This window comes from Ursus americanus, chromosome 1 (assembly GCF_024610735.1).
Source record: "Ursus americanus isolate L20-20 chromosome 1, mUrsAme1.1.p, whole genome shotgun sequence".
Classification (NCBI taxonomy): domain Eukaryota; kingdom Metazoa; phylum Chordata; class Mammalia; order Carnivora; family Ursidae; genus Ursus; species Ursus americanus.
In genome coordinates this window covers 92374217-92396457 of record NC_142127.1, presented here as the reverse complement: position 1 = coordinate 92396457, position 22241 = coordinate 92374217, and the positions used below count along the sequence as shown (strand labels likewise).

Genomic DNA, 22241 nt, shown 5'->3' with positions numbered 1-22241 from the left:
TCTCACCAGTAGAATCGAGGCTAGTTCACTCCGAATGAGTGAAATCACATAGGAACTTTGGGAAACTCAGCGCTCTTCCTAGCCTAAAGCGGGAGATGCCCTGCACATAGGTTGGTTGAGATCGGTGTCGGAGACTGCTTCACCTGAGCCAGGTGTGACTTATTAATCTCAAGATTTTTAATGTAAAATATGACCATGGTGTGTGGTGTAGCACAGCATACTCAGGCACGAAAATGGCCCCGATTTCTTACCCTCTGCCCCCTTAGCCTGAAACAGCTCGTTCCCAGCACTTGGGCGCATCGTGGTAACAGATGCTCAGATTTGCAGTGAGCAGACACTGTTGTTGCCGACCTGAAATGGAGTGCTTGCTTGCTTATGGTTCTATTATCCCAGGTGGCAATTTATTAAGTTAAGTAAGACTCTAATTCAATTATATATCAACGTGGGAAAATATTGACTTACCTTCTTTTCCTGTTGGAAACTTAAGGAGTATTAAATGTTAGTATTTTGAGGAAGTTCAAACAGCTTTCTTTACCAGCATCATACAATGTGCCTGGAGAAGACCAGACTCTTTTTCAGACAAATGCTTGGGTGAATAGCAAAAGTTTAAGCAGATGCCTTGCCAAAGTATTTGTTAAACTGGGCTTTCTGGCTCCAAAGGGGAGAAATTCCTGCCTCCACTCTTTTAGAAGTCTCCACAACTTCAGAAAAATTACAGTTGTATAATTGTTAATTTTGTCCTGTAAGGAAATCAAATCTTACCTTTTCTTAGACACGTTGGTCTCCTGCATTATCACCTCCATCTGGAGTGACCTTTTGTTGAAATCATACCCATACTCTAAAATGAGTTCAAACTCTGTCTCTACTCAAAGCTTTCCCTGGTTCTCTGCATTTCCAAATGTGGAGCTTCTACCTCTCCTGAGCCTTTATTTCAGCTTCCTTGAGGGCTCTGTGCATTCCAGAGGATAAGCCTGAAAGTTACTGGAGTGCAGGGATCCTGTCTAATCCTACCATTTCATTCACCCCTTTTCCCCTCTGACTGCAAGCACGATCCTTCATCCATATGAAATTTTCAATGAACTTTCCATATAGGAATTAGAATATCTGCAAGCACGATCCTTCATCCATATGAAATTTTCAGTGAACTTTCCATATAGGAATTAGAATATCTTTAATTGGTAGAAATACTCTATAATTTTGGGAGAAACATCACACATGCGCTCTGTCAAATCCTTCAAAGTTCTGCATTTAAGCTGCAGATGTAAAAACTGGGCAAGACGATGGGGCCCATTAAAAGCCTTGTATCACAATTCCTTAACATTTCAGATGTCCAGTTACGTTTCTTGCTCCCATTATCACCATTTGTCCCGGCTGCTTGCCAAAATACACGGGCTTTGAGTTCTCTGAAGGCATTTTCTTACATTACACCAGTTTTTTCTGAATGTACCTGCTTATCGTAGTTCTCGGAACAGAGTATTATAGGTGTTTAAAGCTGCGGTAGAAAGAAATGATACACGAATTATTTAAGGGATCTTCTTAGATAAAATGTTTTCATTTCTTGAAATACTCACCTCTTTGGCATTTATTTCCATTAAGATCAGAGCAATGTCTCAACTTTGAAAGGGGTGATAAAAGGGCTCCATTTCTCCTTCTGGTTAATTTATATGACGATATAGGAGCTATGCCCGTAATGACCATAGAAATGCAAAAACAGACTGATAAAATTATTAAACTCTAAGTTAGTGTGATAGGCAAGACCCAGTTAGGACATACGTCACGTACGGGTCAAGGAGGTTCATACATCCTCCCTACAGTGCTGTCATAGATAAAGGTGGATAGGTGCTGGTGACGGTGACCGTGGGGAGCTCCTGTGATTGCCACTCCTGCTCAGTCATCCCTGCCTGTGGTCATCCCGGGGTTTGTGGGGGGCTCTGCAGGACCATGGAAGGTTCAGGAAGCCCCTTTCCTGACCCCTGACATTTCACTCTCCTTTCTCCCCTGACAATACAACACAGAAGGTGGAGGGCTCTTGCATCTATTTGCCCTGTCAGTAAGGGGCCTTTAATCTGTTTTAGCATGAAAAATTCATTAAGAATGTACTCTTATTTCATCAGTGAAATCCTCAAATTTTAAATTAAATCCATAGGTTTGGTTTAGCAACCGCCGTGCGAGATGGAGGAAGCAAGCTGGGGCCAATCAGCTGATGGCCTTCAACCATCTCATTCCGGGGGGATTCCCTCCCACTGCCATGCCGACCCTGCCAACATACCAGCTGTCGGAGACATCTTACCAGCCCACAGCTATTCCACAAGGTATGGAGGGAGTCGAGGGGTTAACAGAGAACTCCCCATTGCTTTCTCAGCTGCTGGGAAATCTTCCTCAATGCTGACATTATTGCTGCTTGTGTGTTAATGACCTTATATCAGGTTGTCCTGAAGGTACCTGTCCCATTTCAGAAACATTGTTTGGTGACATAGTTGGATCTTTCTAGATGAACTGTGTTATAGTACTGTTTCAGTATTTTAAAATGAAACAAAACGATGAAACCAAACCAAAGAACTTTCCTAAATAAATATGCCATTTGCTTTTCCTTGGTTCAAATTTTACTTGTACATTGACACTGCCGTCGGGGATTCACGGAGGGTCTGTGACGGTTACTAACTCTAGTGGTCATAGAGCAAAGGTAAGCTTTGATCAGGTCACTATTGGATGGCACAGAGAGGTGAATGGGAGCAGTGAGAAGACTGAATTATTTGGGATTATGAAAGATAGCATTGCAGGCATTCCACGCTAACATTTCAGTGCTTTGAAAGTGTATTTGATATGAAATGCGAGACTTGAGATTCTGACACTGGTTAATTCTTACACTGATTCATAACGCTCACTACCAGAATGGGCTCATTCTCATTGCTCATGTGATTTCTGCGTTCGTGTTCTGGGTGAGTATGCCCTGAAAGTATATACATAAGTTACGTCCTTGCACTTCGGTGCAGAGACGTAGCTATATGGGTTATGATTGGTTCTATATGCATGTTAAGAAATGCAGTTTGAAATTCACGTTTGGTCTGAGCCATGGATACTCCTGGGGGCTTGGGGATGTGCACTTTTGCCCTGCACTTTTGCTGGGGGCCTGCAGGGAGCCTTAGCGCTGACCGTCTTCTTCATTGCAGCCGTGTCGGATCCCAGCAGCACTGTTCACAGACCTCAGCCGCTTCCTCCGAGCACCGTACACCAAAGCACTATTCCTTCGAACCCAGACAGCAGCTCTGCCTACTGCCTCCCCAGCACCAGGCATGGATTTTCCAGCTATACAGACAGCTTTGTGCCTCCGTCTGGGCCCTCCAACCCCATGAACCCCGCCATTGGCAATGGCCTTTCACCTCAGGTCAGTCCCGTGTTTCCAGACAGACGATTTGCTGTATACCAGAACCAAACAGTCAATTCCCCGAGGCGGTCATATAATGAATTGCCAAATTTAAACCATAATGTATTCTTTATACAAGCCACATGATTTCAGTTTTCTGGTTTCCTTTCTCTCCACCCTTCCTACGGGCTGTATCAAAAGTTGTAGCTTGGACTTACAACCCAAGTGATTATTAATGGAATCAGGGAGATTCTGTGTTTATGCCTCGTTGTCAAGGCGGTGGTCAACTCCACTCGCTAGTTCTGAGCTTTGGGTCAGAAGCTCACACACATTTTTTGTTTGTTTGTTTTTTTAAAAAAAAGGTATTTGATCAGCTGATCTGGTTGTGAACAAAAGCACCTAACAGGAAAACACCAAAGCTTTTATAAAACAACTGGAGAGGAAGCAGGAGAGTTGTGTGGAGAGAGACCAGCTGATGACTCCAGAGCTCTGGGATGAATGAGTTATAAATGCACAAATTAGGAGAATTACTGCTACTTTGGGAATATATAGATATTTGAATGTTGTAATTGTTTTTCTAATTTGCATTGGACTAAGAGCCTTTTTTGAGAGATCATATTAATAAATTGCCTTGATAATTGCATGTCAGAGGGTTGGATAAATTTCCTCCATGTGGCATCTGTCTGAGGTTGACATTATTAGCAGTTGTTTAAATACAGATCGCTTGATTTTATTAGAGAGCTCTTGGCCCAGGTGGCGAGGATAGTTGCCCACTAAATTTGGAGAAATGTCACAAAGGGGTTGCAATCTATAATTGCGATCGAGAATCTCTTCAGGGCCGGGAGTGAGAGTTTTAACAGCTTTATCTTTTCTTAACCCCCTTTTTCCTCTTGGTGGTTAGAAAAACAGAGAGAAGCTCAGAATGACAGAAATGAAAAGTGAAAAGACAATTATACTCAATTACACACTAATCACCGACTATCACCGCTGCCTAAGCACCAAGAGGGCATTCTAATAGGCAGAAAATGAGATTTTAATGGCACAAAGGGTGGCCAAAATAACGACTCCTATATCTTTGCCTTCTTCGTTTTCTTCAACTTGTGGTTTGCGTCTTGGGAGTGCAGTTCCTGGGCTCTGCACAACGGTGATAACTCTGAGCAGCTGAAAAGTTCAAAGCCGTTGGAGTTGAAAAGAATGAATAGCAAAGGCAATGAAATAAACATTTCTGCCTAAAGGCAAAAGTTCATAAATCCTTTTTTGTAACAGTCAATGTAATTAAGTTTCATAGATTCCTATAGCACATCCTGGGATAAGAAATAAGAGGTGGCTTTAAACCTCGGCCGAAAAATAACAACATGAAAACAATGAACGTGCCTTCCTACAGGACTTTAATAAATTTAATTTCCAAGGGCTGGCATTTGTGAATGTGATTTTGCATGAAAATCATGGACTTAAATTAGTAGATTCCTCTTTAGAATGCCCAGATTTATAGCATAGAAGCTTCTTCCGCAGTTTAGAGGGAACGTCAGAAGTAGTTATCTCTGCGGTTTTTAACATCAGTCGTTTGGGACCATAGCAGGGCTTTTTCGAACATGACTGGGTTGAAAGTTTTCATAAAAAGTAAACTAACCCTGACTGCTTCTGCAAGGTGAGACCCAGGACTCCCCTGGCATTTCTTTTGTGTTCAGTCAGAACAGAAATAATGACACGAATCTGTATTCTCGAACTGGTAGTCCTAGTTTCTTGCAAGCGTATGAGCTTGTATGTTCTAGTAAGTGTATTCTGCTTGACTCTCTTCTATTCTATTAGAATTATGTCACTGGAATCACTGACACAGTCTTGAAACTGTTCATCTTTGATTTGATGATTCCAGAGTTGGCAGTAGGGTGGGAATCATTCCAATATCAAGCAATGGAAAATTCCACAGGCAACTCTTCCTGTATTTCTTTATTATGCTCTTATGTATTATGTTAATTCCTTACTTATTCCTCTGTACATATCCCGGAGATTTTGCGTTTCTACCACATCTTTCCTCCTGAAACCACCACTAGGAATCCGAATTGTCTTAGTACTTGCAGCGTCCTCAGTGAGTTAGAAAGGGGACAGATAATATAATGAAGTCCTTCCTTATTTCTTTAGGCAGAGTCGGGGAACAAAAGACGATGAGCGGACCAGAATCATGCCAAACATATTTTAAAAACAACAGAGTAGGAGAAATGGAAATGAAAACTAGGATTTCTAGAGCCTTGGGGTTTATCACTTCTCAGCATTGCCTCTATTTAAGCAAGGGGGACTAACCCGACTTTTGGTTGTCTGGCTTTATTAGGAATATCCTAAAGAAAATTCGAAGATAAGAGCCCACTTCGAACAGCCTGGTTTACCTGTTAACTAAAGGAGAGAGAAAAGAAAGGCCCTTCAGTCCCACTGCTGATTATATAGAAGTGCTTATTACTATATTGGATCATACAATATTCAAAAAGGAAGTAATTCTACCATTTTTCTTCTTCCTTTTCTCCTCTACTTCCTCTGCTTCTCTCTGGACATCTAATATGCAGACGAATCAGGCAAGGCTCAGAGAGCTTGAGGCCTGCTGAAGACCACCAGGCACTAGAGAGAGAGTTGGGGCTGGAACGTGGGACCCTTGGCTCCTAGACTAGGATCGTCCCCATGAGAGCACATGGTCGGGCAGAGAGGGACAGGTTTCATGATAAATAGAGGCAGGGGGCTTTCATCACATCTTAAAATCATTTAGTAGAGATGAGTTTTTCTAAGCTTTTGGGTTCAGGTTAAGTGACACTCTTTTTGCTAATATGCTCTTTACCTGCATTTTTGCTTTACACACTTTCCTATCAATCTTTTACCTTCCCTTGGTAGTAAAGGTACTGCATGGTTATTGTAACCCACATGGTTATTGTCCATTTTCTACAATAAATGGAAAAAAAATTTTTTTAAGTGGCTCCAGAGTAGAAAAAAGAAATTCCCCCGGGGAACCGCTGTTAATATTTTTACATATTGCCTTCCCGCTCTTTTGGGTCTTATGCCTTTAAAAAAAGTATAATTGAGATAATAGTGTATATAGCTTTGCATGTTGTTTTCTTTCCATCTTTACATTTCAGCATTGGTCTTTCCCGCCACCAAGTAACTTACATGAAATTGATTTAAAGGCTTTTGAGTTATTTCAGTGGGTTCACTGTAGATTTTTTTAGTGGAGGCTGTTTGACATGTTCAAAATAATGTGTGCATTGCATTTGACTTTCTTCCTAGTGGTGCTGGCCATTCAGACTTGGATCTCATGAGAATTGTTTCTCTGTGTGTCTGTGTCTGTTAGTTGGTTATCTTCCGGAGTCTCGGACATAACTGCTCCCTCAAGCCAAGATTCCTCCAAAGCTTGGAATCAGAGCTATCAGCCCAAGGGTATTTCTTAAACGCCCTCAGCGCTTTTCTCAGGGAGGATCTCAGCCTCATGAGGGACAGGTGTGAAACAGTGACTCGGGAAGACCACACCTGTCCAGCTGGTCAGATTTGAGCAGCAATAGACCCACATGTTATTTGACAAAAGATCAGGATATTGACAAAACCTTTTAGAAACTTGGGGCAATACCCTTCCTCAAGTTTATCTTGTTCCAAGGGATTCAGTAACTACATCTGAAAAATATGGCCATTTTTTTGGTGGAAAAACTGAGACCACTGCAGAACAATCATCTAAACGGCAGGGTGAGCAGCTGAGGACTTAAGATCCAAATCTCTCTCTCTTCCAGTTGTTACTAATTCTCGTATAAACTCAAATGACACATTTCGCTTGCCGAAGAAGTGAAACGGCTTAGTGAGTCTTCCATAGGCTCCGGCACTGATATTTGACCTGATTTTCCTGCAGGCATTGTCCAAAGGCTTCACCAAATGGACGGGTTGCCTTTACATTCTTCCGGAGACTGATCTGTTGGGGGAATCTGAGACAAGAGTCCCAGGGATGGGTGACAGAGGAGATAGGCTATGACCTCAACCTTTTTTGCTGTCTCTGAATTGCATTTCGTCTGAACCATGTAACCCTTGTAGGAGATGGGGCTTCTTACACTGAATGACAAACAGCCTCCGAGAAGACCATTCAAGTCACTCTAGCGAGGGCTTTCCCCTGCAGTAGCAGCCTTCTATGTAAAGGTTGTGTTCTCCTGGTGTGGGGACCATACAGAAAGAACACAGGGAAATAGAGACCAGTATTTCCCCTCCAGACCCAGATGGCACGTTCCCAGCACCTTGCTGCACATGGAGGAGAGAAGAAGGAATGCTGACTTGGAATACAGAGCGCCAGGGAAATCCTACCACATGCTTAAGACATGAGACTAATTAACATTTGGCCCATGTTCTTCCAATTAACTTCCCTTTGCAAGAAACACTACCCTTACTGCTCCCCCACACAGAACCAAACCCCCAAAACAAGGCCAATTAATTTAACAAACTTTTATCATTTCGTGCCACACCCCCATCCCATGGCTGTAATCGCCATAGTTTTTGGTAACAGCTTCGAATGATTTCTTGAGTGAAATACAGTATCAGTGGGGTTACATGATTTCTAGAAAGCTTTTTTTTTTTTTTTTTTTACTGTTCTGTTGTATACAAAAATGGGCCAACTTGGCTGCATTTAGGGTTCATCAACCATTGCAAATGATTCTTCAAATGTTTTGGGTTTGGTAAAACCTAAAACACATTTTGCCAAGCACTTTTCCTCCTTAATTTTTCAAACTGTGTATTTTAGGGAAAATTTGATCCATATGGTTTTGATTCATTTACTCTTATATCATTGACATTTTTTTTTTCCTACGGAGCCATTTGATATCCAAGAAGCTTTCTGAGCCTTTCCTACGTTCATTTTAAGCATTTTCCTCCTTAAAAAGAGGAAGTCCTCTTTGCAACCTCAGAGGCCATAAATTTTGAGTACTCTCTCAATTCGGCAATACTTAAAAATACATTTGGCATAAATCTGGATTATTATGAACACATTTTATGTTTAGAGCAGATGGGCAGATTTTCGTTTCTGATTTACGAGTGAAACCAACGACAAAATAAGAAAATGGGCTGAAACTACAAAAAAAAGTTTTGTTTTGAGGAACGTTTAACTGTTATTAATAAATCCCTACGGTAAGAGCTGTGCTTAGAGGCCTCATTTCAAATTTTCGTCCAGGTCTTGGATAAGATTTAATTGAATAACCAGTACACCTGTCTTATTTCATGGATAATCTACTGAGGAAAGAAAAAAATTCTCGCAAAGCCTGTGTACCAGGCTTAAAAACGCTTGAATGTTTGCTCGCGGCTCCACACCTCAGGAACAAAGCACAGGTCTGCACATCTCATCAAGCCCGTGGACCATGCATCTGTTCCGTCTGGTTGCAGGACCATGGCTCTGTGGGGAATGGGATGGACCCAAGAAAGAGCAGATAGATCGTGGCACTAACGAGACTGTGGTTAATGGCGGAGGACAACCGGGATCAACTTTTGTTCTTAGCCACATTTTACAAAGGAAAACCTTCAACTCAACCAGCCATCCAGTTGCTTTTAAAGAATAATATTAAAATTGAGATTATTAGTGTGTAATGTATGTAAATTGCATATTTCGTGGCAGCCACGCTTTATTAGGATGCTTCTTCATTTCATGCATATATGTATTAGACCGTCGTGGTTCCATTTCAAATCAGATTTCAATTGCTCCGCACAGTTTCTTTTGACAAACATTTGTTAATCCCGACACTTATTAGGGAGAAGCATTTAAGTGTTAATAGGTGTACACGAAACTCAAGACTGCTTTTGATTTTGCTTGTCATTTTCTGCACCGCAGTGTTCACAACGATCTCAGATTCCTTAGCTCCAAGGCAAGATGATGGTTGTTCTTTGTCCCGCGAGGGAATAAGGGCTTACTACGGGATCAGCTTGTTCCGTGGAGGCGGTATCGTCATTAAGAACGGTTGTGATGGGTACTTTTCGGTCGCATAGAAGGAGAAATCTTTTTCACTGTGGCGTGGTAATTGCTTGACCTTTTCTTGTACTGCCGGTCCATGGCAAAGCGGTAAGATTTACCCTGGTGGCGGGGCTGGCTCCTGTTTCAGGAGAGCTATTTTTCTGGCTGCTTTTGGGCACACATGCAGAAGCGGCTCGATGCCAGGCCATTTGTTTTGTCCATTTCACACACAGGTTGCAGACTCGGCACCCTCAGCCCTCCTTTATCATTGCGCAGAACCAGACAAGCAGGTGGCCTGCCACCAGCCCGTTTCCCAACAGAGGCACTTCCTTCCCTTGACACTTTCCAGAAATTCACCTGTGGAGGAAAATGGAGTGATTTTGATTAGAGAGATTGGTTGGGTGTCAAACAAAGCTCGGACAGAGAGACATTCCATGCAAAAGTGGCAGTCCCTCCAAAGCTTGAGCCTCCTTCGGTTTCACTTCTGAAGCAGCCCATGAGCTCAAAACTAGGGCTGCAGGAGCCTCACGTGTTTACGAAGGCTCCAGGATGTTTATGATCATAAATGAGCCCATTTCAGCTACAGCAGAATAACTGGGGACCATTCGCATGTTTCCACTCTGCCATGCTAGGTTTTCGCGATGCTCTGCTGCGCGGTGAAAACATTGCTGCTAATCCATTTGTTGAATCAGTGCAGGCTGTAATTGACCCGGTGCCTTTGGTTTTTCTCCGAAGGCTGTGGTTGCTCCCCTTAAAGAAGAGGAGGCGAGCCCTGGTTTATGTCAGCTCTGGCCGCAGCGTCTTGAGTTAGTTACAGATTGGGAGAATTTTGCAAGAAACAACTACTTGGCCCAAATCTCCTTTTTTTAAAGAAGGGAGGGAGCAGCATCAATGACTGAATCTTACATCATCTCACTGAAATGAGCCACAAACAAACCTTTCTTGCTGAATTACATTTTTTTGTGTGTCTGCTGAATTGATTTAAAGAGAAACTCCATCAGTGACTTTCCCCCATACATTGGACAAATCAAATGCAACAACCCCGTGGTTTGGGGGCCCATTTGAATTCCTTTAACTTTTAGGGGAGAAAAAAAATTGAGTGTGATTGCTGGGTCTATAACTAAGCTACTAGAATAAAAAGTTTTTCTTTGTAGTCAGTTAAAGCACAGGAAAGCCATGCTGGATTCTAGTGTGAGGCCAATGGTCTGAATCAAGCCTTTATATGTGGTTGGAATGCAATGTAAAGCTTTTAATTTATTACTGCATTTGCAAAATGGCAATATCTACAGAAATCTGAATACTTGCATATTTATTCAATTAGGGGCTGAATGTGTGCTTTGTACTGCAGACACAGAAGACTGGATTTACTCATTAGTTGTGTACTATTTTTTGTTTTCTTTTTTTCTAAAGAAATCTGTTTCTGCAAAACAGTCTGGGTCTCATCAGAGGTGTGTATTTTTCAATGTACAGTATAATTTTTAAAAATCACTCTTGACATTTAGCTAGAGTTCAGTGAACTAGAGTTTCTGAGGTTAGTGATTGCACTGTTCCCGCTGGTCAACGAGAACGATGGGCAGTTGTGAGACAGTGCATTTTGCAGACTCCCAGGGTAGGAGTTCCACCTGGAAGGGAATATTTCCTACCTGTGACAGGATGGCAGCCTGTCCCCGGCACTGAACTAATGAAGGAGGCAGGCATTATTTCAAGAAATAACTTATCTTCTTACCTCACAAAAAACTGAGGTCTCATTTTGGGCAGCTTGCATTAAAAAAATCTAATTAAACTCTGGATTTAAAAATCGCCTGCAGCGCTGGGCCTCTGTGTGTGTGTGTGACTCCACAGGAAAATTTCTAGATTGGTGGCAACTCTGTCATGACTCTTGCAGGCAGAATTTTTTCTTTTTGCCTCTGTTGAGGTCCACTGGTGTGTCTGTACCTTGTGAACACACGTACCACGTACCACGCTGTATTATCTGATAATGTATGCATTCCCCTCTTCACTTCTAGAGGAGTGGTACTAGGTCCTAATCATCTTGGAACATTCAGGAATCAGGCAGTGCCTCATCATAAAGGTTTCTTCCCCGTAGTGGGCTCCTTGAAAGGTGGTTTGGGGAAATGGATTCTGAATCAACAATTTGATACATGTTCCAAATTATATCCCTTTGTCTTCCAAAGTCCCAGGGCACATCAGCCTACTAAAGGCTCTGACAAGTCTTGCAGTATAGAAACATGTTTGTTTCACTCCGTGTTCTCTGATTTAACTATGGAGCCCTTCTGTTGAGTATCAAACTACCAAGTTTTGCGGAACATTTCCTAGGAGAATAAGAGAAAACACGGGTAGAAATCCGCTCACGATTTGTTCATGTCTAAAATGCTTCCCTTGATTTTTTTTTTCATGAGTGAATCTTCTTTCTATGTAATGTCTGATGTTATCTTCTCCTTCCACACATTGTACCCCTCTCTGTCTAAAAACTTAGCAGGTGGAAGAGTAATTTTAAAGAAGAAGCTGTGAGCTGCTTACTAACGTTTAGATAGGGAGAGAAGGGCGTAAATAAAGGAAAGAACTCCTGTTTAGTGACTCGATCGCAGTGTGGGTGTAGCTCATTGATCTAAAGAAGGAGCCTCGAGGTCAAAAGCACCAGATTTCAAAACGAATCAGCCACTTGCTAGCTGTGTGTCTTCGGGCAAGTTGCTTACACTATCTTCGCTTCTGTTCCATTTTCCTGTTAAACAGGGAAGATAACAATAACAAAAAATTGTCCAGTAGAGCTCGGCTGAGAAGCGCAGTACTTTGGAAATTTGGAAATGCTTTTTATGAAGCAATAATATGAATTCAACGGGGCTTTCACTACTGTTTACTCCAAAATAACCCATGAGCCTCCGACAAAAACCAAAAACTTTGTCCCTGCCAAAGAAGGCAAAGGTGGAAACTGAGTCATATCAAAAGAAAGGCAGGTTCTTGGTGGAGTGGAGGGTTTTCAGTTGTTCTGTCCATTCCGAATGCAGGAATTGTCACGTACCTAAGATACAGCAGGCCCCAGAAGTGCAATGTACACAACTCGGTTTCGTTTGAGAAATTCAGATAACAATAACATAAAAACTCACTACAGTAAGAATACGAGCCAACCGTCCTTTATTCCATGGGCCTAGAGGTGGGGAAAGAACAGGGTTATCCTGATGGTTTCCTTTTCTTAGTCTCACTTCGATTTACTGAAATACAATATCGACATGGACACGTTTTTAAAAAATCTACAGCCAGATTCTGTGGTACTGGATGCCTTAAAGGTAAGCGAATCTGATAAAAGCTATGCTTCTCTCTTCAGTAAAGAATAGAGGCAGCTAAGACAACAGGTACAATGGAAAGATCTTAGAAAATAAGGGACAATCTAACCAAGTAATTTTGAGCTACCAATTGGGGAATATTCTTTTAATCACTAAATTACAAAGACACTATTTGGTCAAGACCTGTAGGAGCAGATTTAGTTTCTGTAGCTCAAAGAACTATGTAAGTGGTTTCACTGTGGACCCTGGATGTTTCCAGCATAAACATCAGTTTCCTGTGCGATAAGGAGACACAGCCACCGTCCACCTTGTGATCAAGGACGTAAGAAAATTTTCAGTAGAAAAGCAACACAACATCTTTGTTGGCTCAGCATCCCTGGAATTGGGTAAGGGAGGGAATCGAGGTACATAGGATTTTAGCTTAGTGGGGTAGTAGCTTCTGGTTCTTGGAAGACTGTATTCTCAGACGTCCCCTATCTGTAGAGTTACTGCAAATTTCCCTGCATCTTGGATGGATGCTTATCCTGCCTTACCACAAAGCCTGTGAAACAGGCCAGAACACATTTCCTAAAGGATATATTCATTCTTAGACTTTTGCAAGGCTGTCCTCTGCTTTCCCATGGTTAATAGAAATAGCCTTCTTGACATCTACTCATTAAATTAGTATCACTTGTCTTATCAGTTGACTCTCTCCTCTACCCTGAGAACATACCTTCTTTCCCATGAAGAGAAGGATAGGGAACCTTCTCTTCTGTAATCTTGGGCATTTAGTAGATGGAGTCTTATGACCTTGACTTTGGGCAGCCATAGAAAAATTTGCCTACATCACACATGGTCTGGAAGAAAGAAGAGATGTCCTTGTTGAGATGGGCCACTGTTTTCCTCCCTTAGTAGGTTGGAGTACCTGTCCCCCGTGTTGTTAGCGTGTTGGTGGAAGGGAAAATCTCGGGGGAAAGAGAATACAGTGTAGCCCAACATCCTTTGTTTCAGAGGGGCAGAGTTTAGGACCGTCTTTCTAAAAGCCAGCGTGGACTTCTAGTCTGTTTTAAGTTTTCTTGTGTGTGCGTGAATGTTAGAGCTGGGCAGTTAAGGTGCACGCAGGAGTGGTCACGAGGGTGAATGAGCCCCGCAGTTCCTTGGATGCAGGTTGACTTTATGGGCAATTAGGGATGAAGTTTTAATCCATCTCCCTGAAGTACTGTGGGATGCCCAAGTGTAGAGCTTTTCCCTTTCTAGATTCGGAATCCCAGGTCCCAGAGGGTCAATTAATATTTAGCAAACATGTCCTGAAGTCGTCATGAAATTAAACCAAGATATATGTTTGATTTTCCACAGTCACGTGTTCAGGCAGGGTTTTGAAGTGGTGATGGGTTTGAGCGCTTACCTTTTGGAGGGCTGCTGTGGTGGTGGGGAGAGTTAACAGCAGGTAATGCCATTCCTCCCAGAGAGAGTTTGAGACTCTGTGTTAAGTGATGAATGAGGGTATCTGACCCACATCTGTTTTCCATTAGAATGGAACATTGCCCTGACATCGTTAGGAGCATTTGTCAAGATTCCCTGGACAGAGCTTCTGTAAATTACATGCTGCAAATGTGTCAGGGTCAGATAAGAGGATATCATTAACTCCCTCAAGTTTACTCAGGGCTCTGTCAGTCCATCTTAATATGCTAACAGCCAACGATTTTCCTTGAGCCGTTTTGTTATATTTTTCATTCATAGAAGAAAAAAAGTCGATGCTCTTCCCCCCCCACCCCCAATATTGCACATGTTCTTTTCTCATAAATCATATTAATTGTAGACATGGTCACAAAGCATATTAAATGCAGGCATGCGTAAATGAATTAAAACATATGAGAATTTTATTATGACCCATGGTGGGTCTAACATAGTCAGATACCAACTCTGTTAACTGGCATCCTTTTTCATTTGGGTGGAATAAGCTTTTTCTTAATGGGCTTTATTTTATTGATAATAGATGGACACGATTATCGTTGGCTAGACGTAAACAAGACGTGTGTGTGTGTGTGTGTGTGTGTGTGTGTGTACGTGTCATTATTGCACGCCATTTCTATGCTGAGTCTTTGCCTGGATCTGTGGTTTAGTCAGCAGTGCCTAAAGGATATTGCTTTCAATTTAACAGCTTAGCTCTATTGAGAAATAGGTACTCTAAAGAATCGAGGAAATAAAAGTTATTCTGTGATTGGTCATAGGGCTGGAGATTAAATCACATCTATCAGAGTTTATCTGAGATGGTACTGACTGCGTTCTTTACAAATAAAACTTAGAAGTGCAGGTAGCATAGGAGCCACGGACGTCTGGCATTCAGACTCTTGAATCATGCATTAAACATAGCTACTTGCAACATGTAAGCTAAGGAGTAAAATAAAAAATAAGGGTGTGTTCAGCTGGACATTTTACAAACACTGGTTTTCTATCTGGTTAGGTAAGGAAAGGTCAGGCATGCCCTTGCCGTAACTGTGGGTGTGGGTGGGAAGGTCACCATACTTACCTTAAAGAAACTTCTGCCCTCGGGCAACTTCCCTCTTACAGCTTTTAAACAGACAGGGCCAAAAAATCTAATTATTTAGATTCTAATCAACTGCAGGATCATTCCTAAGGCATTTGAATCTGAAGGCAATGTTCTGGTTCTCAGTTGTTCAAATTTAGGCTTTTGCAGGCTCCAAGATACAGTCACTGAAATTTAACCATCAGATGACTCCTGCAGCGTCTGTGTAGCCAAAACAACAACAACAACAACAACAAAAACCCCATTTAGACATTTGAGTATTTTTGTTTGGTTTTGAAAATACATTATATCCAAATTAAGAATATATACAGTCAGTATACACAGTTTTGGAGGGGAAGGTAGAAGCTGGGAAAAAAAGCCCGTCCTATCATACGTAACTGTATTTCACAATCACAAGAATATCTGATTACTTAAGAACAAAAAAGAAAGTACAGACACGAACCAGGATTCCTACTAAGGAAAAACGACACGCGAGATGTACACCATAATTTGCTAAATCATTTGAGGTTTCTGATTAGCTCTGAGCCCTTTCAACTGACGGCAAAACCATAACACTTAGGCTAAGACAAATATTTTCCAGATTCATTGTTTCAAACGTAAATCTTCATTTGGCCCGTAGTTTTTATCTTTTATATATAATCTTCCAATAGAAAAATTAATTCAAGGGAAATACGGCATGAAGCCATTGTAAAGAGTGTTTTTTTCCTGAACCATATAATCTTCCGATCAAGATAGAAACAACCTATTTGGAATTCTGAAACTTGAGAATGACCTTAAAGAGATCTTTCGAAAATGTCTCTAATAATTCAAATGATGCAAGGATCTGTGCAAGGGTTGGCACACGATTCTAAGGCTTTGGATTTTTTAAAAAAGGTTATCCACAAAAAGGGGAAGTGTTTTTGGAGGTAACTATTTAGAAATATACTGAATAGTTGTTTTTTCAGGTGCCTCACCTAGGAGTTGTACTCCTTGTGAAATCGTTCTCCTACACCCCTTCCCAGTGGGACAGAACAGAGATCTTTATTACAGAAAAATTCTTCTTGGTCATTGCATCTCTTGGACTTATCTGGCATTTAGTAAGAGTGTGGTTGGTGTTCCGTAGACAGAAATGAATGTCCCTGAGTTTATTTATTTTTCTTTGAAATTGTTTGTGAGAGCCAGGCATAATTATGCTTTCCTCAACCCCAAATTAAAAAAAAAAAAATCAGGCAAAAATGCTAGTCCTGTCATAGAAACAGCTTGCTATGAGGGGGGAAAAAACCCATTTTACAACAAATGAAGATTTTATTTTAGGCTTTGAATGACAAATTGCTGTAGGAAAAGCGTGTATAAAAGAAATTGCGAGAATATTCTTAGAAAGAAAATATGACTGGAAGACATTCCGTAACCATATTGGGGGAGTTCTAAGAAGTTCGTTTACCAACTTCTTTATGCAGCAACAAGAAATTTCCATAGCTTTCCTTGAACCACATGAAATACAAAATGGCTTTTAAAGATATGTACATTAAAGTGTAATGGGACCCATCCATAGAGACTTGAGGTTTTAAATTATGTTAGGGGAAAGTAATGCATTTTGTATTGATACCTTCACTATTTTATTTTCCAATGCAGATTTCCTTTTCAATTTTTAAATTAGAAGTTACTAAAAAGATGTATATTTCTCAAGTTTTCTACATGTGAAGTATTAAAATAAATCATGTTAGTTTCCAATTATTTGTTAATTTCCATTTTGGGCCACCTGTAGGAAAATATTAGTTCCTCTTATCCATCCTTATACAATTCTTGAGAGAGAAATCATGAGGACAGTATGTGACCATCACAGTGGAAATAAGAACTTGTGGGAGAATGTCTGTCTCTTGGCTCTATTGGGGAAGTCAAAGGGAGCAAAGATGGTGGGTCTCTGGTCCTTTTTCAGTTTTCATGTTAGCCACTGCAGGTACTGGGCTGCTGAGCTAAGGGCTTTTGCTCAAGCGGAAACTGACACTGGCTTTTTGTGGGGGACACAGGCCAATACTGAAAGGAAGACCCAGCGTGGATTACTCCTGTTTCCTTCACGCAGCAGTCATCCCTCCTGACTGAGTCATGCTCTGCAATGTCTTTAGGACACTGTGTCCTGGAACCTTAAGGGACTGTATTTCTGTTGCCCTGGAATATGGCTCTGACAGATCCTACTGTGTCTTGTCCATCCTCCAGGAGATCTATTTCTAGGTCTTAGATTTAAATCTTGTCCTAAAGTATTTTCTAATTCAGCAACTGCCAAAAGTTGTGCCATGAACCATAAGCTGAATTTTGCTTGCAGGAAGGACTCATTTCTTCTCTTTTGGGATCTTCATGGTGTTCTCCCATGGACAAAATTATTACTGCTTTCAAAGTTAATGCAAAGAAAAAATATATGGCAGAGGATGAAAAAATAAGTTTATCACAAAAACGTACAGATGGCTCGTGGGAGTGTGTGCATGTTTTGAATAACAGTTTGCTCTTTGACTGTAATTGTGTATTGAGTATTCCAGTTCTCCCTTAAAGTGATACAATATTAACTAGGTTTCAAGTAAGTATTTTCATGAAAGATGCTATTAATCTAAATATAATTCCATTTTATCTGGTTCCATTGGATGTTTTTTGTTCTCCAGGTTAATATAACTACAAAATTGCTTTTGCTAAGTGTGTGTTTTTACTCAGCCCAGTTTATTTGCAATAAAATATTTGTGCCCTATGTCATTATCTCCCTTTCATGGTCACATTTGTCATGTTTTTATTTTCCCCATCCATTCTTGCTCCTGGGCTAGTCCACAAAGAGATACCCCTGATTTGAAAGGGGTAGGCTTGGCACTGAGCAACCTCTGTTTTAGATCCTTTTCTTCTAGTAGACATGCCTGCATAATTTGGGCTGAAATAAAATACTTAATAAATTAGTACATCAATAGCTTTTAAAAAATTGTATCCATATAGAGGTACTGTAAAATCTTCTATACAAACTCAAAGGCAAAAAAAAAAAAAAAAGAAAAGAAAAGAAAAAAAAAACCATGTAGGTGGAAGAACATTCAGGAAATAACTTAAATGCATTCTAGGTTATGTTCAAGATTTTTAAGTGAGAAAATGAAGTAATTAACTTACTATAAACAGTGTCGGGGAGGGCCGTGAGAACCCCACATTCTGGTGACTCCCTACCCTCCCAGAGCTCTGAATCCCCAGTAAAACAAAATGCTGTTCTGTCACCCATGATTATTTTTTAGAATGTAAGTAGTTTTAAGGCTTTTTAGAAAGCAGTTTCACCACATAATTCAGGAAAACGTAGGTCCCCTGGAACATCTTTAAAAATTCGGGTGTTGCTGTGTTGCTTTCCACACACTGGCCCCCCACCTCCCACAGATTCACACGCACAACTCAAACGAAAAGGCAGACGAGGAAACATAGATTAGCTCTTCAGGGTGGAGGAGATCGGTGGCTTGTTAAAATAGAGGAAGAAAGGGTCACCCGTAGAGGGTGGTTAAGCAGACCTGCCCCCACTTTTGTCTCTTGGGGCTAATTGACCGTAGATCAGTTGAAAGCTGCATTTCAAGAAGATTTTGTTTAGATAGCAGGATGATGCAGACCCTTCCCGAAGGGGACTGTGGCGTCGTTGGTTTCTGAATCTAATTTAAGATGTCTTTTCTGGGATGCCAGGCTAGCCCCTGTCTCCCACCTTGTTGGAACCCCTCCATCCAGGATTCCTTGGCCTGAATTACCTGGGTGGACAGCATGAGGCCAGAGTCACGGCTTGGGGCTCACCGCCACCCTCTCCTCTTATCTGTCACTTTAACTGCCCTATGTGTCAAAGTCCCTCAAACACAACAGGGAGATTACGGCCCTGTGTGTGGTTGTGAGCTCCCACGCCGAAATACTTGGCACACAGGCTCTGCACACAGTACCTGGTTTCTCCTGCACCTGTTCCTTGACCCCTGCCGCTAGATGGTGTGAAGTTGGGAAGAATCACTCCCACTCCCCGGTTGCAGTTTTCCAGCTGCCAAATTAATTCGCCACTTGACTTCCATCACCAGAAGCTGTAAGGGTCAGCGAGCTTGAGTTCGCGAAACACTTCCCCGTGCGATCTGAAAGTTCTGTCATCACAAGGTGGTGGTTGTTGTTTTTCTTTTAAAAGTTCTCCGGCTCTCCAGGGTTATTTACAAAACTGAACAGAATTTTTAGAACATGCGTGCATTTCGGGCTTTTCTTTTAACGTCTTTTTATATATGAAATGTTTAGATAAGAAATGTAAAGGCAGGGAACGGAGGCAGGTACTTGGAGAGTTGTTTGCCCCCCTCCCCTTCTTCCCTCCCTCCCTCCCTCCCTCCCTCTCTCCCTCCCTCCCTCCCTTCCTTCCTTCCTTCCTTCCTTCCTTCCTTCCTTCCTTCCTTCCTTCCTTCCTTCCTTCCTCCTCTCCTCCCTCTTTCTCTCCCTCCCTCCTTCCTTCCTTCAGTACCTAACATGTATCAGGTACCGTGTTAGACACTAAGACTATAAAGGTGAGTAGGTTATGGCCCTCAAAACTCTCATAATTCAGAGCAGGTGACCAAAGTCATGACTGCACCGTGGGAGGGATGAGTAAAGCACTAGGGAGCATCGGGGAGGGAGTAATTATCTCTGAGTACTTAAGGATGGCCTAGGTAGGGAGAGGAACTTTCTTGAGAGGGAACGCTATGAGAATAGACATAGGCATCCTAAAATGCACGAAAAGAATTTCACTCCAATCCGTTGAACTTTAAAAAAAAAAAAACTAATGTCTGTTTAAAATCACATGTGAAGCTTCCAGATGTAGCATGTGACTAGCCAGTGTACTGTATGAACAGATACGATTTCTCCCTCTGTCCTTCTGTCCCTCATTTCTTTCCCCTTCTTTGAAATTCTAGTCCAATTTTATCGCTAGGGGCATGGTGAGGCTCTCTTTCCACCTCTTTTTCTTTTCCCTCCCTCCCCCCTGCTCCCTCCCCGCCTTTCCTTTTTCTGAAACCTCCATCAGATGTTCTCACTGGGCATGATGCTGTGTCCGTGGCCCTTTGCGCTGTGGTCGGCGTCTTCTGGACAGCCCTGTCCCCGCAGATTTCCGAAGAAATAAAAATGGGACTTTTCTAGTTATCCTCTCGGCTCTCAGCTATGATCTGGTCCTCTCTGCATTCTTACTTCCTCCCAATCTGCCTGTTTATTGTAGGTAATGGGACTCCTGACCAACCACGGTGGCGTACCCCATCAGCCCCAGACCGATTATGCTCTCTCCCCTCTCACCGGGGGCCTGGAACCTACCACCACGGTGTCGGCCAGCTGCAGTCAGAGACTAGACCATATGAAGAGCTTGGACAGTCTGCCAACATCTCAGTCCTACTGTCCACCCACCTATAGCACCACGGGCTACAGTATGGACCCTGTCACAGGCTACCAGTATGGGCAGTATGGACAAAGTAAGCCTTGGTCTCTCTGGGGCTCATGACTCCTGACAAGATGAAAAATCTCAACCCTTCCTTAAGAAAGGGGCGGCGGCGGCAGGGTTAGGCCTGACATCCCAGTATCAGTTTCGTGGCAAAGCCCGCCGACTGTTCCAGCAAGGGCTCCCTTCTATCGTTATTTTCTTAACTATGTCAACAACATCTTGCGGTTATTAATTGCCGCGATGTGAAGGCTGATTGGCACTAGGTAAAACACAGGGGTTGGCCAAAATGAAATAACCCCTGGCATTAGAAACACATGTTCTTAATGAGGTCAACTCAAGGATCATATGGGCTATAATCCCGAGGACGCAGACTTGTGTCAAACTTGTCTCAGGAATAAAAATATTAGTCTCGATCCTTTGATACCAGGGTATTAAATATGACATTGTCAGCCTGTAGCTGATTTTGCCCCTTGCTGTGAATTGTCCTAGCGTGACCTAAAAAGCTACGTGTGTTTCCTTACAGGTGCCTTTCATTATCTCAAGCCAGATATCGCCTAAGTGAACTGTCCACTTGGAGCTAAAACTGGCCCTGTTTCCGGTCTCCACAGCCTACACATGAAGAATCTTCTCAGAAAAAAAAAAAAAAATCACCTTTTTGGGGGGCAGTCTCGCCAGGAGACGAAGAAGAGTGATTGATTATTTTTCCTCCAGTAGTTGGTTTCAAATTCTTTTGAACGTATTGGACAAAAGCAGTGGAAGAAAGGAAGGCCTGGAACGGTGAAAAGACAAATGCAACATTTTAAGGCAATGATTTAACATGGTTACACAACAAGTACCCCGACTCTTTAGTGCTGATGATCAAGGAGCTAAAACATTCCATCTGTGTGTGTGTGTGCGTGTGTGCGCGTGTGTGTGTGCGCGTGCGTGCGCGTATGTCCCTGTGTGTGAGATTTATCTGGACTGGTTCAGGCAAGCAGAATGTTCTAAACTATAGTTGGAAAGTACTCTAAAGTAGCACGTGTTTGATGTTCAGTGCTGACACTCATACAGTTTTAAAACTGCTCGCGTAACGAAGCAGGAATGGAGGAATCCTTGACTTTCTTACACACTGGAAATGGATATAAAAAATCCATGGCACCATTTTTTAGGAAGTTAGACTAGATGTAAAGGACCTCCCAAATAAATTATTTGTGATCTTATCCTCATTTGTAACCCAGTTGTCAATAAATGTCCCCGGGGGCGGACAGCCTTGCGGACAGGATATGGGATAACGGGAAGAAAAAGTTTGTTTTCTTTCTCGGTGTGGGGAGAGGTAGGTGACATTGTCCCAGTTCATTTTCATTTTGAAGCCAACCTGGCCGGGGGTGGGGGAGGGGTGCGGTGGAGAGGAAGTGACGAGCATTCCCACAGCTGCTTATCGGTGTGCAATACTGTGTACCTCACGGATGCTTTGGCCATGGCCAGGGCCGTAGAAACAGAACCAGAACTATATTTTTGCAGGTGCTTTATTTTCGCAGCCCATGATTCATTGCGGTAGGAGGCATGACGTTCGCCATTTAATGGACAACCAACAGCCGGCTTGCTCCTTTTGACTAGAGACCGTGTTCGAGAATCGTGCTTTTACAACGACGACGTTTACATTCTTCTCTTTTCTATGAAAGGCAGGGCAAGAGCAGAAGTGTCCACGTGGCTCTCATGTACTTTTAAATTATACAAGGATA

General features: G+C 42.1%; 1 protein-coding gene across 4 annotated transcripts in view; it reads left to right on the top strand.

Moving 5' to 3' along the window:
* Positions 1-21301, top strand: part of PAX3 (paired box 3) — a 93236-nt gene extending 71935 nt beyond the window's left edge. For 3 of the 4 annotated variants that reach the window (XM_045775323.1, XM_087867148.1, XM_045775322.1), the window contains exons 6-9: positions 2147-2312; positions 3171-3385; positions 20305-20551; positions 21044-21078. In XM_045775323.1, coding sequence (XP_045631279.1) covers positions 2147-2312; positions 3171-3385; positions 20305-20551; positions 21044-21078 — 663 coding nt within the window. Of the gene's footprint in view, positions 1-2146; positions 2313-3170; positions 3386-20304; positions 20552-21043; positions 21079-21234 lie in introns of those variants that run through there. The other variant, XM_045775321.1, reaches the window with a different exon arrangement.
* The last annotated feature ends 940 nt before the right edge of the window (positions 21302-22241 follow it).